The sequence below is a fragment of the Nycticebus coucang genome, chromosome 23 (genome assembly GCF_027406575.1).
Source record: "Nycticebus coucang isolate mNycCou1 chromosome 23, mNycCou1.pri, whole genome shotgun sequence".
NCBI classification, from domain to species: domain Eukaryota; kingdom Metazoa; phylum Chordata; class Mammalia; order Primates; family Lorisidae; genus Nycticebus; species Nycticebus coucang.
This window is the reverse complement of record NC_069802.1, coordinates 31,579,757-31,596,658: the sequence shown is the minus strand read 5'-3', so window position 1 is coordinate 31,596,658 and position 16,902 is coordinate 31,579,757. Positions and strand designations below refer to the sequence as shown.

At 40.6% G+C, this 16,902-nt stretch overlaps 2 protein-coding genes across 2 annotated transcripts in view; one reads left to right on the top strand and one right to left on the bottom strand.

The window, feature by feature from the left end:
- Nucleotides 1–16,607, bottom strand: part of FAM184B (family with sequence similarity 184 member B) — a 103,082-nt gene extending 86,475 nt beyond the window's left edge. Inside the window, exon 1 of the mRNA XM_053578078.1 lies at nucleotides 16,118–16,607. Coding sequence (XP_053434053.1) covers nucleotides 16,118–16,264 — 147 coding nt within the window. The 5' untranslated portion in view covers nucleotides 16,265–16,607. The remainder of the gene's footprint in view (nucleotides 1–16,117) is intronic.
- On the top strand, nucleotides 4,330–5,502 carry LOC128576068 (PIH1 domain-containing protein 2-like). The gene has a single exon (XM_053578079.1). The coding sequence runs from the start codon at nucleotides 4,366–4,368 to the stop codon at nucleotides 5,305–5,307; it is 942 nt and encodes a 313-aa protein (XP_053434054.1). The 5' UTR covers nucleotides 4,330–4,365; the 3' UTR covers nucleotides 5,308–5,502.
- Nucleotides 16,608–16,902: the final 295 nt, after the last annotated feature.

Here is a 16,902-nt window from a genome sequence, read left to right as displayed (position 1 = left end):
AACTGAAATTAAAATTTCATTCCAAGGGAATTCACTGGTGGATTTTAAATGGTGACAGGCTCTGGTTTATATTTAAAAGATAATTCTCACCACCATGTGATGGGGCAACAGTAGACCACAAGGCCAGTCAGGAGGTCCCAGCAGGAGTCAAGGGCCAGAGCCGAAGGCAGCTTGCGCTTGGGTGGAAGTGGAAATGGAGAATGAAGGTGGACTGACTGGTTATGTGTTTATGAGGTATAGGCACCAAGATTTGCTTCAGAACTGGACGGAAACAGGAGACAGACATGATTCAGTTTTCATTTTAACAGATTTGCTGAGATATAATTCTTATACTAGGCAATTTACCCATAAAGCATACAATTTAACAGCTTTCAGTATATTCAGAGCTATGCGCCATCACACAACCAACCGTAGAATATTTTTATTACTCCCCAAAGAATCCATGCACCCATTAGCCACTATCTTCTATTGTGCTTTGCACGCATCTCATTTATTTGGTCCTCAGTTGATGAACTTTTAGTTTGTTTCTACCTTTTGGATAGTATGAGTACTGTTTCTCAAACATTCATGTACCCATTTTTGTGTGGATATGTTTTCATTCTCTTGGGTATACACTCATGAATAGAATTGCTGGATCTTATGATGATTCTTGTTTAACCATTTGATGAGGAACTGCCAGACTATTGTCCAAAGTGGCTGCACCATATTATATTCCCACCAGATGTGGATGAAAGTTTCATTCAGTTTTAATATCACCCTGTGTGGAGAAAGGATTAGAGAAAAGCTAGGGGAAGGGGAGAGACAGAGTGGTTATGTAAAAGTCCAAGCATCTTAGTAGGGTTCAAGGACACACAACCTAAGGTTCACATCATACCGTCTTATGATATGTTGCAAAGATTAGAGAGAGAAAAGTTCTTCACACCACGAATCACAGCATTAAATTAAAAGATTCTAACGAGAGGGCTTGTTAAAACAGATCTGCAGTTTTCAAATCTAGAGTCCTAAAGCAAACTGGCAAACTGGTATAGAACTCCTTAAACATCTGTCCCCAAACAAGCTCCTGCAAGCAGGAGGATATTTTCAGAAAAGCAAAGGGAGTTACTGGATGCAATAAAACTTCCACACCTTTAAGCCATGGAAACACGGGGCTCAAGTGACAGCCTGTTGCTAAGGACTCCTGGGGCAACAGGCATCACTCCCACTTCCTAATAGCACTGCCCTGGCCTCTCAGTCTCAGAGAAGGGTTGGCCTTTTTCCAGGTTGTGACAACTGATGTGACAACTGGGCAGCAGTCTTCAACCCCTTCCAGTCCCTTCAGTCCAGAAAGTGAAGGGAAATGCACATCTGTCAAGCTTAAGATCTGCCCTGCACTGGGTTATAACCAATGCTCCCTTACGTTCCCTACCCTGGTAAAGGCTCACAATGAGTCACCAATGTGGACATTTTCTCCCCAATTATAGATCAGGATAGTTGGTCCCTGTGGGTTTGGAGGTCAGAAAAGGCCTCTCTGAATAGACTGCACTTTAGCTAATATCAACCATGCAAAGATTGGGGGGAAGTACATTCTAGGTTTAACCCCAAACTTGTTCATTAGCTCTCTAGATGTCTTCATTTTTATTCTTATTTATTTTTAATTTATATTCATTAGTACAAATAAGGGTAAGAAGTAGCCATCTAGAAACAGATCAAATTTAATTTACTTTAAAATATAACATTGAATAGAAATTATAATTCTTATTCCATAATATTTCTGTTTTTATACTCAGGGACTATGTTCCATCATATCCCTCAATCCTATACCTACCACTCCCCATCTTCCAGCCCCACATCCAATATCACTGTCTCCAACAATGTGTCCTAATAGATCTTGGTAAGGTTCTGGGACATGTGGAGACAGTCTCCATGGAAAGCCTATGCCAATGTGCAAGAAGTGGTGATGTCCAGAACGTCGCACTGAAGGCTGGATCTACAGATAAATACTACATTGCCATTCAAAAGTTTCCCACTCTCAGGTTACGATGCTTTCCCAAATGAAGAAATTAGTTTTTGCTACAAGACTTTACCAAATCCTTAAGACTGGACTCATCCTAAGACCCACTGGGTTGTTAGGAAGGCCCAGTAAACAAAATCCTTCTTCTCCATTCAAATACAAGGCTCAACGCCTATAGCTCAGGGGCTAGGGCACCAGCCACATACACTGGAGCTGGAGGGTTCGAATCCAGCACGTGCCTGCCAAACAACAATGACAACTGCAACCAAAAAATAGCCGGGTATTATGGGGGGGGTCCCTGTAGTCCCAGCTACTTGGGAGGCTGAGGCAAGAGAATTGCTTAAGCCCAAGAGTTTGAGGTTGCTGTGAGCTGTGATGCATGGCACTCTACCCAGGGTGACAGCTTGAGACTCTGTCTCAAAAAAAAATAAAAGTAAAAAAAATAAAGAAAGAAAAAGAAATACAAGAGGAAGGCGCAAGGCTGTTGTGAGACCAGAATATCACATTACCCTCAGTCGGTAAGGCGCCAGCCCCATATGCCAAGGGTGGCGGGTTCAAACCCAGCCCCGGCCAAACTGCAACAGAATATCACATTACCAAATGAGATCAATATTGAAGATTGTGCCATATTTCCTAACAAGCTGAATTCCTAACACTTACCTACTTAGTCAAAATGCTAGGCCAGGGTAGCTCTTCCCCCTGGATGGCACCCACCCCTGTGACATTGATGGGCACAGTAAAATGTGTGCTTCTATGGGCAGACCACTCTGTAAGAAGGAGAAAAGAAGCCCAAGAGCTCTGCAGGCCCAGTTCCTGCTTCCAACCTCACTAATATTTATATTCCCCCTTACATGGGAAAAAGGATGATTGGGAGAGCCTATGGAAAAATAAGGATGAACAAAGAAGAAATCTCCCAACACCTGCTACCCACAACAGCACACCCCAACACTGGATTCTGCATGTTCTAGCTCCGTCTATAAACATTAATCATCAGGCAAGAAGTACGGACTTCCTCCTCTCTCCTAGACTCTCCCTATCTCAATGAGAAATGGTTCTTCCCTTGTGGCCATGCCAAACTGCTGTGCACACATAGGAGAGTAAGTATGTCAAAGGCTTTGCAGATTACGTAAAACTGAGGAACCATGAGGTATTACTAACATGCAGAAGGTGCAAGCACTTGATTCAGCCTTTGCTCTTATAGGATTTTCTGACAAACTGGCTGAGATCCAAAACAAGGGTCTTGTGTGGTTATTTTACTACTTGTACTTTGAGCATGGAGGTTTCTGGCACTAATTAGGCTATTCATTTTCTCCTGGGTACATTTTCTCTAATTGCTCCGAATGAGAGGTTGTGTCCCAGGTACCTGTTTCCCTTGCATGGGGTGTGGGTCCTGGAGAGTCAGCTTTTAGTTTGAGAGATGGTTCACAAAGAGGAGCTCACACTCTCCCACTCATTTTCTTGTTTTAATAGAAAAATGTCTTCATTAATACTTGGGGTGAGACATGCTATCCCTCCTTGAAAGTTGGAACTGGGGAACCCCTGGTAGAAGCGAGTTCAACTGTTCTTCGGATGAGGTTGTATAGAGAGCTGCAAAGCTGAGAGTGGCCTCATCATAGCTCACTGCAACCTCAAACTCTTGGGCTCAAGAGAGCCTCCTGCCTCAGCCTCTCGAGTAGCTGGGACTGAAGGCTCCGGCCACAACGCCCAGCTATTTTTTTTTTTTTTCTATTTTTTCTGGGGGTAGGGTCTCTCTTGCTCAGGCTAGTCTTGAACTCCTGAATTCAAGCAATCCTTTCACCTCAGTTCCCCATAGTGTTAGGATTATAGGTGTGAACCACCATGCCTGGCCATGGTTTTTTTTTGTTGTTTTTTTTTTTAACTATTTAGAACTAATCTCAAACTTAAGAAACAACTGACAGAAAAGAAACAGTACAAAGAACATCCACAAACCCATTACCTTGTATCACCTGTTTTTAAAAACATTTTGTTCCATTTGTCTATCATTTATTCAATTTCTATATTTTATTTTCTATATTTTATTATAAAATGAAGTGCTTTGAGAGTAAGGCACCATGATTCAACAAGCATTCCCTTAAGAATAAGGATATTTTATTACATAGCCATAGTATAATTGTAAACTCCAGTAAACTTAACATTTATATCAATACTTTTATCTTCTTTGTCTACCATCTATCGAAGTCCAGTTTTGTCAACTGACTCAAGTCGTCTCCTTATAGCAAGTTGTGCCATCAGCATAGAATGCAATCTAGAATCAGGAATTGCATTTAGTTGTCAAGTCTTTAGCTGGAGTGTTTTTAAAATCTCTCCAGGTGGCGGTTTGTCCCGGAACCAAGAGAAGAGGTTCACTATCAATCATGGAGATATCCTCAAAGGGCCTGTTCACCCAAGTTACTCAACTGTGGAACCTCCTAGATGATCTTGCTGAAAGTGACCCTGAGGGCTATAAGAAGTTCATTCAACAGCAATTGAAAGAGGGGAAACAGTTCTGTGCTGCCCCAGAACCACATCTCTGTCTACAGACCAAGATCCTAAAACCAAAAGAAAAAATACTTTTTATCAACCTATGTCAGTGGAAAAGGATCCCAGTTCCGAAATCAGCCACTCATCCAGTACCTCTAAGTGTTGGCAAACCTGAAGATATGACTGAGTCATCAGATGCTTACACAGTCATCGATGTTGCCTATAATCCTAATGTTCTTCAGGCAGCAGAAAAGAACCAAGTGAAAAAAGATCAGTTAATACAGATGACCATGAAATGCATTGAGAAGCAACTACAGCTCACTCTCTCACACTCTTACCATATTACCAAATTTAAAATAAAAGGGAGCATTGAAAGAATGGAACAAAATCTAATGGGAATCCAAACTGATCCCACAGATTTAAGAGAGAAAATGAGAAACAAACTAACTCTTGAACAAAGCAGTACTGTGAACAATCCAGATCACATTCCTCAACTATTACTACCAGAAAAGCAAGTTTCAGGCAAAGCAGAGTGTCTGATAGAAGAGATTTCCAGCACTGAAATCCAAGTGGAGATGCAGATACCAGCCTATGAATTAAAAATTGTGCAGGATCAAAATGAGAAACCTCTGAGAATTGAGCTGAAAGTTGAATTACCTGGTATTAATTCAGTCTCTCTCTGTGACCTTAATGTTTCTGAGGATGATTTATTGATTGAAGTCTCTGAGAAGTACAGATTACATCTGAATCTTCCAGAACCTGTTGATACTAAAATGACTACAGCAAAATTTATCAAAGAGAAATCTACATTAATCATCACAATGCCATTGGTGTAAAACAAGATTGTCAATGTGTTTTCAGTTTTTAGTACTGAAATAATGTGAATTATAGGACCTTCATCATCAGTAGAGGTAGTCATTTATATTAAACACTGATTCCTGTTTTCTAAGAGTTCATTTTGATGGAATGAGTTTTTTCTCTTAAGCTATTATATCTATTTTTTAAACTCATTTTCAAATAAACTTGACATCAACCAGAAAAAAAAAAAAAAAAAAATCTCTCCAGGTGATTTTAATGCACAACTTGGACTTTAGGTTATTGGGTAAATAAATATTTATTTACTAAACTACCACATATTGAGTGCCTAGCAGCTGTAAAAGATTATGAATAAAATTAAGGAGTTTATTATTTTAAGGTACATACTATATACAAATCAACAATGATATCAGAGGGATAAGTATTATGAAAGATATATTAGCAGATCTGTGAAAGGAAACTTTAATTACATTTAATAAGCTTGCCAGGAAACTACTGGGGAAACAGATGAGTAAGAAAAAATAATTAATATACAATTAACAGTTAATTAATAATTAACACATTATTAATCACAAAAGTAAGGCTTGTCCAAGGTTTCTTAGAGGAGATGGAATTTAAAAGATAAGCAGGAGTCAATTTTTGAGAGGTGAAGATATTTCAGGAGCGGAAACCTCAAGAGGAAGAAATACAGAGATGAGTGTGCAGTGAGGTAAGGAAGAAGTTTCAGTGTGATTTGGGAAGTTTGAATGATTTGAGTGCATGGGGAAGTATTAGGAGGTTTTGCTGAAGTAGACGGGGAATAGGCACTTTGCAAAACAACTAATATGCTGCATAACCTAACGATTCCACTCCTGGGTATCTACTCAAGAGCCCACAAAAACAAGAAGGCAATGTTCACAGCAGCATTATTCAAAATAGCCCAAACGTGCAAACCCAAATGTCCATTAACTGGTTAACGGATAAACCAAACATGGTATACCCACACAACAAGATGAATAAGTGAGCAATAAGAAGAAATGAATTAATGTGCTAACAACATAAATGAACTTCAAAAACATCATACTAAAATTTAGGAACTAGGTAAAAACAAAATTAGACAGAAACGATCACAAATTGTATGATTTTATTTATGGACAGGAAATAGAGTAATGGTTGCCTTAGGCTAGGGGTGGGAGCAGGGACTGACTACAAAATGGACACAAAGGAGAATTTCTTTGGGATGATGTAACTGTCCTAAAACTGGATTATGGCATTGGCTCAATGACTCTGTACATTTAATAAAAAATGTTAAACTGCACTCTTAAAACAGGTGAATTTTATGATAGGTAAATTCACCTTTATAACAGGTGAATTTTGTGATAGGTAAATTATACCTCAATATAGCTATAAAATTAATGAAAAATTATTAATCAAAACCACATAGAAAGAAAATAGGAGTAGCAATCTCAGAAATGGGAAATATAATTATGAAATACTAAAAACTTAATAGATAGACTCTGGTTTCTCTACAGATCGAATAAATGTTTTGTGTTTTACTAAAAATTTAATAGATGGGGAAAAACTCTGGACTCAAATTATTTACAGAGTTGGAAAATCAGAATACAGGATTAAGGAATTCATTAGGATGCAGCACACAAAAATAAATTTTTTGAAATAATATTTTGGGATATAGATAGAGAGGCTTCCCCACCCACCTAAATGACAGCTCCAGAAAAGAGAATGGAAGTAATGGCCTGGAAGCAATATTTCAAGAGAAAAATTACTAATAATTTTCCAAAATAAAGAAGGCACTTGAGTTCTCAACAGAAAGTACTTTAATACTTTTGCAAAGAATATAGATAAACTAACACCAAGACAGTTCTAGTGAAATTGCTCAATATCAAAAACACAAGTCTGGAATGCTTTCAAGGAGAAAAGGCCGATTATCTACAAAGGAATGGAAATTAGATTGGCAATACAATTTTTAACTAGCAACAAAAAGGATCAAAAGGCAATGGAGTGCTATCATCAACCTGCTATGGGGGCTCGGCGCCTATAGCTCAAGCGGCTAAGGCGTCAGCCACATACACCAGAGCTGGCGGGTTCAAATCCAGCCCAGGCCTGCCAAACAACAATGACAACTACAACCCCAAAATAGGCAGGCGTTGTGGCGGGGGGGCCTATAGTCCCAGCTACTTGGGAGGGTGAGGCAAGAGAATTGCAAGTCCAAAAGTTGGAGGTTGCTGGGCTGTGATGCCACAGCACTCTACCCAGGGTGATAGCTTGAGGCTTGGTCTCAAAAAAAAAAGTGCTATGGGAAAATAGCTGTTCATTAGAATTTTATACCCCAATAAATTATCATACAATGGCAAGAGGAAAATAAAGACATTTTGAAATATACAAAGAATTCCCTTTCCCACCGAGACCCTCACAACAAGAACTATTAAAGGATGAGCTTTAGCCAGAAGAAAAGTGAACCCAAAGGAATGCTTTGGACTCCAGAAAAAAAAAAATGAGCAGAAGAAGTCATAAAGATGTCAGTAAATTTAATTTTTAACCATAATGACTATTTTTAAATTTAAAAATTAAATAAGACTCTAAGCAGCAATACCAAGATGGAAAAGGGGAGAACAATTATATAGGTAAAATATGCAAAGCTCTTCTGTGGGAAGAAATAGTTACATAATAACTTTGTTAGAAAAATTTATTTATTTATTTATTTTATTTATTTTTTTTCTTTTTTTGCCCAGTAACTCCAGGCTTTGTGGCTTGACTGCCTAACAAATTTATCCAGGGCCTATCTTACTTTTTATCAGCTAGTGGTGGGGTTAAATGAAACTCAGTTTTTGGTGTGGAGGATTTCTCTCCATGCCAAAGCTAGTCTAAATTCTAGCCAGCCAGGCTAGTTTAAATTCTCAGAAAAATTTATTACGGTTAATATGCATCGTGAAAAATAAAAAAATTCCAAAAAGAACAGAAATAAAGCCAACAGCTCTCAAACCAGCAGTGGCATATAGATCACCTTACTAATCCAGGGGAAGACAGGAATGAAGGAAAAAGAAGGAGGAAGACAACAGCTTCCTTGCATCTGGGCACCGTGAGTCTGGGGAGATAGGACTCCAGGCATCTCTGGCTGGTGGGAACTGCCTATCATCACTCCTATGAGGATACAGGGAGTCAGCGAGAGACTTCTGGACCCCAAGAGGAGGACTAAAACAGTGGAAAACCGGCAAGTGGTCGCATGTGTTCAACCCGTCTAAACCCGCCCACAACTTCCACAGGCACAAGAACTTAAAGAGCAAGAGGAAGTGAAAGGAAAATTAGGGCAAGGAAACAGATAAAAGAAATCACTCATGAGGAAGAATCAGCAGAAAACTCCAGGCAACATGAAGAACCAGTCCAGAACAACCCCGCCAAGGGACCATGAGGTAGCTACTGCAGAGGATTCCACCTATACAGAAATGTTAGGAATGACAGAAAGGGAATTTAGAATACACATGTTGAAAACAATGAAAGAAATGATGGAAACAATGAAGGAAACTGCTAATAAAGTGGAAAATAACCAAAAGGAAATCCAAAAACAGAATCAAATAAGAGATGAACGATATGAAGAATATAAAAAGGATATAGCAGAGCTGAAGGAAATGAAACAGTCAATCAGGGAACTTAAAGATGCAATGGAAAGTATCAGCAACAGGTTAGACCATGCAGAAGAAAGAATTTCAGAGGTAGAAGACAAAGTTTTTGAGATAACTCAGATAGTAAAAGAGGCAGAAAAGAAGAGAGAGAAAGCAGAACGTTCACTGTCAGAATTATGGGACTTTATGAAACGTTCCAACATACGAGTTATAGGAATTCCAGAAGGGGAAGAAGAATGCCCCAGAGGAATGGAAGCCATACTAGAGAATATTATAAAAGAAAATTTCCCAAACATCACCAAAGATTCTGACACACTGCTTTCAGAGGGCTATCGGACCCCAGGTCGCCTCAACTCTAACCGAGCTTCTCCAAGACACATTGTGATGAACCTGTCCAAAGTCAAGACAAAAGAAAAGATTCTGCAAGCTGCCAGGAGTAAGCGCCAGTTGACCTACAGGGGCAAATCCATCAGAGTGACCGCAGACTTCTCTAATGAAACTTTCCAAGCAAGAAGACAATGGTCATCTACCTTTAATCTACTTAAACAGAACAATTTTCAGCCCAGAATTCTGTACCCTGCTAAGCTAAGCTTCAAAATTGATGGAGAAATCAAATCATTTACGGATATACAAACATTGAGGAAATTCACCACAACAAGACCAGCTCTACAGGGAATACTTCAACCTGTTCTGCACACTGACCACCACAATGGATCAGCAGCAAAGTAAGAACTCAGAAATCAAAGGACAGAACCTAACCTCCACACTGATGCAAAAGATAAAACTAAGCAATGGACTCTCACCAAATAAGACGAATAGAATACTACCACACTTATCAATTATCTCCATAAATGTTAATGGCTTGAATTCCCCACTGAAGAGACATAGATTGGCTGACTGGATTAAAAAACACAAGCCATCCATTTGCTGTCTGCAAGAAACACACCTGGCTTCAAAAGACAAATTAAAGCTCCGAGTCAAGGGTTGGAAGACAATTTTTCAGGCAAATGGAATTCAGAAGAAAAGAGGAGTTGCAATCTTATTTTCAGATACATGTGGATTTAAAGCAACTAAAGTCAAAAAAGACAAAGATGGTCACTTTATATTGGTCAAGGGAAAACTACAACAAGAAGACATTTCAATTCTAAATATCTATGCACCAAATTTAAATGCTCCCAGATTCTTGAAACAGACCTTACTCAGTCTGAGCAATATGATATCTGATAATACCATCATAACAGGGGACTTTAACACACCTCTTACAGAGCTGGACAGATCCTCTAATCAGAAATTAAACAAAGATATAAGAGATTTAAATGAGACCCTAGAACAATTATGCTTGATAGACGCATATAGAACACTCCACCCCAAAGATAAAGAATATACATTCTTCTCATCACCCCATGGAACATTCTCCAAAATTGATCATATCCTGGGACACAAAACAAATATCAACAGAATCAAAAGAATTGAAATTTTACCTTGTATCTTTTCAGACCATAAGGCACTAAAGGTGGAACTCAACTCTAACAAAAATGCTCGACCCCATCCAAAGGCATGGAAATTAAACAATCTTCTGTTGAATAACAGATGGGTGAAGGAAGAAATCAAACAGGAAATCACTAACTTCCTTAAGCATAACAACAATGAAGACACAAGCTACCAAAACCTGTGGGATACTGCAAAAGCAGTTTTGAGAGGAAAATTCATCGCTTTAGATGCCTACATTCGAAAAACAGACAGAGAGCACATCAACAATCTCACAAGAGACCTTATGGAATTGGAAAAAGAAGAACAATCTAAGCCTAAACTCAGTAGAAGAAAAGAAATCTCCAAAATCAAATCAGAGATCAATGAAATTGAAAACAAAAGAATCATTCAGAAAATTAATGAAACAAGGAGTTGGTTTTTTGAAAAAATAAATAAAATAGATAAACCATTGGCCAGACTAACTAGAAATAGAAAAGTAAAATCTCTAGTAACCTCAATCAGAAATGATAAAGGGGAAATAACAACTGATCCCACAGAGATACAAGAGATCATCTCTGAATACTACCAGAAACTGTATGCCCAGAAATTTGACAATGTGAAGGAAATGGATCAATATTTGGAATCACACCCTCTCCCTAGACTAGGCCAGGAAGAAATAGACCTCCTGAACAGACCAATTTCAAGCACTGAGATCAAAGAAACAATAAAAAAGCTTCCAACTAAAAAATGCCCTGGTCCAGATGGCTTCACTCCAGAATTCTATCAAACCTTCAAGGAAGAGCTTATTCCTGTACTGCAGAAATTATTCCAAAAAATTGAGGAAGAAGGAATCTTCCCCAACACATTCTATGAAGCAAACATCACCCTGATACCAAAACCAGGAAAAGACCCAAACAAAAAGGAGAATTTCAGACCAATCTCACTCATGAATATAGATGGAAAAATTCTCAACAAAATCCTAGCCAATAGATTACAGCTTATCATCAAAAAAGTCATTCATCATGATCAAGCAGGCTTCATCCCAGGGATGCAAGGCTGGTTCAACATACGCAAGTCCATAAACGTTATCCACCATATTAACAGAGGCAAAAATAAAGATCACATGATCCTCTCAATAGATGCAGAAAAAGCATTCGATAAAATCCAGCATCCTTTTCTAATTAGAACACTGAAGAGTATAGGCATAGGTGGCACATTTCTAAAACTGATTGAAGCTATCTATGACAAACCCACAGCCAATATTTTACTGAATGGAGTAAAACTGAAAGCTTTTCCTCTTAGAACTGGAACCAGACAAGGTTGTCCTCTGTCACCTTTACTATTCAACATAGTGCTGGAAGTTCTAGCCAATACAATTAGGCAAGACAAGGAAATAAAGGGAATCCAAATGGGAGCAGAGGAGGTCAAACTCTCCCTCTTTGCTGACGACATGATCTTATACTTAGAGAACCCCAAAGACTCAACCACAAGACTCCTAGAAGTCATCAAAAAATACAGTAATGTTTCAGGATATAAAATCAATGTCCACAAGTCAGTAGCCTTTGTATACACCAATAACAGTCAAGAGGAGAAGCTAATTAAGGACACAACTCCCTTCACCATAGTTTCAAAGAAAATGAAATACCTAGGAATATACCTAACAAAGGAGGTAAAGGACCTCTATAAAGAAAACTATGAACTCCTCAGAAAGGAAATAGCAGAGGATATTAACAAATGGAAGAACATACCATGCTCATGGATGGGAAGAATCAACATTGTTAAAATGTCTATACTTCCCAAAGCAATCTACCTATTCAATGCCATTCCTATCAAAGTACCTACATCGTATTTTCAAGATTTGGAAAAAATGATTCTGCGTTTTGTATGGAACCGGAAAAAACCCCGTATAGCTAAGGCAGTTCTTAGTAACAAAAATAAAGCTGGGGGCATCAGCATACCAGATTTTAGTCTGTACTACAAAGCCATAGTGCTCAAGACAGCTTGGTACTGGCACAAAAACAGAGACATAGACACTTGGAATCGAATTGAACACCAAGAAATGAAACTAACATCTTACAACCACCTAATCTTCGATAAACCAAACAAGAACTTACCTTGGGGGAAAGACTCCCTATTCAATAAATGGTGTTGGGAGAATTGGATGTCTGCGTGTAAAAGACTGAAACTGGACCCACACCTTTCCCCACTCACAAAAATTGATTCAAGATGGATAAAGGACTTAAATTTAAGGCACGAAACAATAAAAATCCTCAAAGAAAGCATAGGAAAAACACTGGAAGATATTGGCCTGGGGGAAGACTTCATGAAGAAGACTGCCATGGCAATTGCAACAACAACAAAAATAAACAAATGGGACTTCATTAAACTGAAAAGCTTCTGTACAGCTAAGGTGACGATAACCAAAGCAAAGAGACAACCCACACAATGGGAAAGGATATTTGCATATTTTCAATCAGACAAAAGCTTGATAACCAGGATCTATAGAGAACTCAAATTAATCCACATGAAAAAAGCCAACAATCCCTTATATCAATGGGCAAGAGACATGAATAGAACTTTCTCTAAAGACGACAGACGAATGGCTAACAAACACATGAAAAAATGTTCATCATCTCTATATATTAGAGAAATGCAAATCAAAACATCCCTGAGATATCATCTAACCCCAGAGAGAATGGCCCACATCACAAAATCTCAAAACTGCAGATGCTGGCGTGGATGTGGAGAGAAGGGAACACTTTTACACTGCTGGTGGGACTGCAAACTAGTACAACCTTTCTGGAAGGAAGTATGGAGAAACCTCAAAGCACTCAACCTAGACCTCCCATTCGATCCTGCAATCCCATTACTGGGCATCTACCCAGAAGGAAAAAAATCCTTTTATCATAAGGACACTTGTATTAGACTGTTTATTGCAGCTCAATTTACAATCGCCAAAATGTGGAAACAGCCTAAATGCCCACCAACCCAGGAATGGATTAACAAGCTGTGGTATATGTATACCATGGAATACTATTCAGCCATTAAAAAAAATGGAGACTTTACATCCTTCGTATTAACCTGGATGGAAGTGGAAGACATTATTCTTAGTAAAGCATCACAAGAATGGAGAAGCATGAATCCTATGTACTCAATCTTGATATGAGGACAATTAATGACAATTAAGGTTATGGGGGGGGAAGCAGAAAGAGAGAGGGAGGGAGTGGGGTGGGGCCTTAGTGTGTGTCACACTTTATGGGGGCAGGACATGATTGCAAGAGGGACTTTACCTAGCAATTGCAATCAATGTAACTGGCTTATTGTACCCTCAATGAATCCCCAACAATAAAAAAAAAAAAAAAAGAAAAAAAGAAAAAAGATGCTCCTTAAAAAAAAAAAAAAAAAAAAAAGGCAAGAAGAGAGAGAGGGAGGAAAGAAGGGAGGTCGAAGGGGAAAGGAGAAGAAACAAAGAAAGGAAGGAAGTTGGGAGAGAGGGAGGCAGGAAGAATGAAGGAAGGTAGAGAGGGAGATTGGTTACATGAACCCAGAATACTGCAGCTTCTATCACACAGGTAATGCCAGTAAGCTGCTTTCTGGATGAACTAGAGAATTTGTTTCCCTTGTAAAACATTTAATTTTTGAAGCAGTTACCTGTGTTAAAAAATGTCTCTTTAAAGAAAAATCTATATGCTAGTCTAGCTTGTAAAAAATTATATGAAGTGTCTATTTCATAAATAAATTAAAAGTGGTAAAAAGAAAAAAAAAAAAAAAAAAAGAAGGAGGAAGAACGGTAAATGGAAAATGCAAGATATGATGGGAAAATAAGGCCACATATATTAGTATCACAATAAATCCCCATGGGTTAAATTCACCTATCAGAGACACAACTAAAATAAAGTGCATAGAAAGATTACATGTGAAGATGTGGAAAACATGTGACACACAAATAGTAGTCAAAAGAAGGGAGACGAAAATTTCCAGCATGATGAATGCTGGAGAGGCACTACAAAATAAGAATTCGCCATGATTTCCAATGTACAATATATTTTCAAAAACACTGCCTACTATGAGCCACAGATCACGTCTGCCTTCTGCACTGCTGTATCTTCAGTCTTGGCATGATAGGAGTGCCAAGGAGTGCCTTCTAAATATTAAGGAGTGGAATGATCATCACAGTATACAGAAATGATCTATTTATATGTTTATCATACCACAAAAGGGCCATGTCTTACTAATTTTTATGCCACTGATATTCAGTGTAGTGCTTAGCTCATGTGGGCACTCCATAAATTCACACTGACTTCAAGGGTCATCACTTCTACAAAATATCCCCCGTTCCTGCCAATATCCTTTTTTCTGCTTATAATAGCACCCATAATCTGAAAAACCCAATTTAGTACTTGATGATACAGCAAAGTCTTGTAGTTTTTATCTCAATGTTTGAAACCTTGTTTTTCCCAAAATATTTTAGATTCTTTGAAGATACAGAAGATGCCTTCCTTATAGAGTGCCAAGTTCCTATCCAGATACTTGAATAAATAGCTGTTTTGTTTGATGTCACCAGATGAATTCAGGTTGGTTGGATCAATAGTGCCAGCTGTACAGGCCAAGGCTTTCAAGGGGTTATATCCATTCCCTTTTTTAGCCCTTGACTAAAGAGGTCACTGGAGACAGGCTCATGTGCAAAAACTGTGTGGGAGTTGATGGGAGGGGCGGAAGGCAGCTAGCCATTCCACCCCTCTGTGCTTTATTCCTTCTGCAAAATAGCGGGGGGGGGGGGCGGGGTCCCACAAAAAAGTGGGTGTGGGAAATTTCAGAGAGATAGGGAGGAAAGACATGTTCCTTACACTACTGGATAGAACCTGGACCTGACCTTCCACCTCAGGCACAGCTATCAGGAGTTTATTGTGAGACCAAAAGGAAGCTCCAAGGCAAATAGAGAAATTCATCCTCTTGAAACCTTGCATAGAATACAAGAAGGGATGTCGTTGTTCATCTACACACCAGGCATAGCAAGGGGTTCTATGACAAGGAACTCCTGAGAAGCTGCAGAGGGTTAATTAACAAAGAGCCCCTGTGGCATCTTGCTGGTCTTCTTGCAAAAGACATAGTCTGGGGAGGTTCAATCAGGGCCCTGTGGTAGCGAGATGGGCTGGCTGACCTCCCAAAGTCCTTTCTAATTCTTTAATTACAGGATGAATCTTGCTCGTTCCCATTTATGCTCCTACACATGCCTGCACCCACTTTGATAGTAAGTCCCCTGGGCTGCCTTCCAGGTTTAGTATGCTGCCACGCAAGTGGCTGGCACTCACAAATGACTCAAATATTTGTTGAATGAAAGCATAAACGTTATCAAGTGTTTAAATAGAGCCACATAACCTCCCAGTTGTAAAGTACGACAGCTGATGAAATCGCAACATTCTAGGCACGATCACTTGAGCAAAGCTGGCAACACACACACACGTTCACATTCCCACCGTGGGAAAAGCACAGGCCACCTGCTTAGCAAGCAGGTTGTGGGGGAGTTTCCTTGGCAAGCCCCTCTCTCTCTCTGCTTGCTTAGGAATGGAGCCTCCAGAAGGTCAGGTCACCCAGATTTAGGACCGCTTCCTTCCCAGTGGGCCTCTGAGACAAAGTTTCTGTTTGGATTTGGCTGAACCTCCTAGGAGGTGCATCCGCACTTCCTCAGCCACTCCGGGCGCCCAGGACACGCTGCTCCCCGGCCCGCTGCACCCCGCCTTACCTTGGTGAGCTGAGCGATCTTCTTGCACATTTTCACGTGCATCTCAGGATCACAGTCCATTCTCCAGCTGCCGCCGCCACGGGTGTCGGCTTTGGAGCCAGGGCAAGTCCCAGGCGGGTGGATTTTGCTGTTGAGAGCAGAAGCCATCGCTAAAACGCGCCCCGCACTTACGCTGGTGGTCTCCCTGCTCTCCGTATGCACGTGCGTGCGCGCGCGGGCGTGTGGGCTTTCTTGGAGATGTGGCACTGCAGTCCCGCCGCCTGCATCGCCGTGTGGGCCCTTCTTTCCAAGATCTCCGCCTCCCAGGCCCAATACGCGCGCCCACCCTCCCTCTCACGCGGGCTCACCCGCTCGCTGCCTCCGCGAGCACCCGCACCCTGCAGTGAGGCGCGGAAACCCAGCGCTTGCCGATCCCTGTCAGCGCGCAGCTCCCTAGCTAGTGTGCGTTTCGCTAGCAAGGGGAGAGCTTCCGAGGCTAGGAGTCACTGGCTTTGGGTGGGCTAGGCGGACGCGGCGCTCTCGGACGAGTGGACGACGCCGGGGTCTGGACACGGTGGCGACGGACCCTGCCCGAGCTGGGTAGCCCAGGCCGAGGAGGAAGAGTCTCCCACCAGAGACAGGGCACCATGACCAGCGGCGCCGTAGTCTCTCGAGTTGAGGGAGGAGGTGGGGTGTGCCGGATGCTAAGGGAGGGCCGCAGAGGTTAGGGCGAGCCACCCCGACGCGAGGAGGTGGGGGGCAGAGCCGGCATTGCAGGAGCGCACAGACCGGCTGGGGCTGGGAGC

What these genes read in the sequence shown, in the direction of transcription:
- LOC128576068 (XM_053578079.1), top strand. Translation starts at nt 4,366, where the DNA reads ATGGAGATATCCTCAAAGGGCCTGTTCACCCAAGTTACTCAACTGTGG.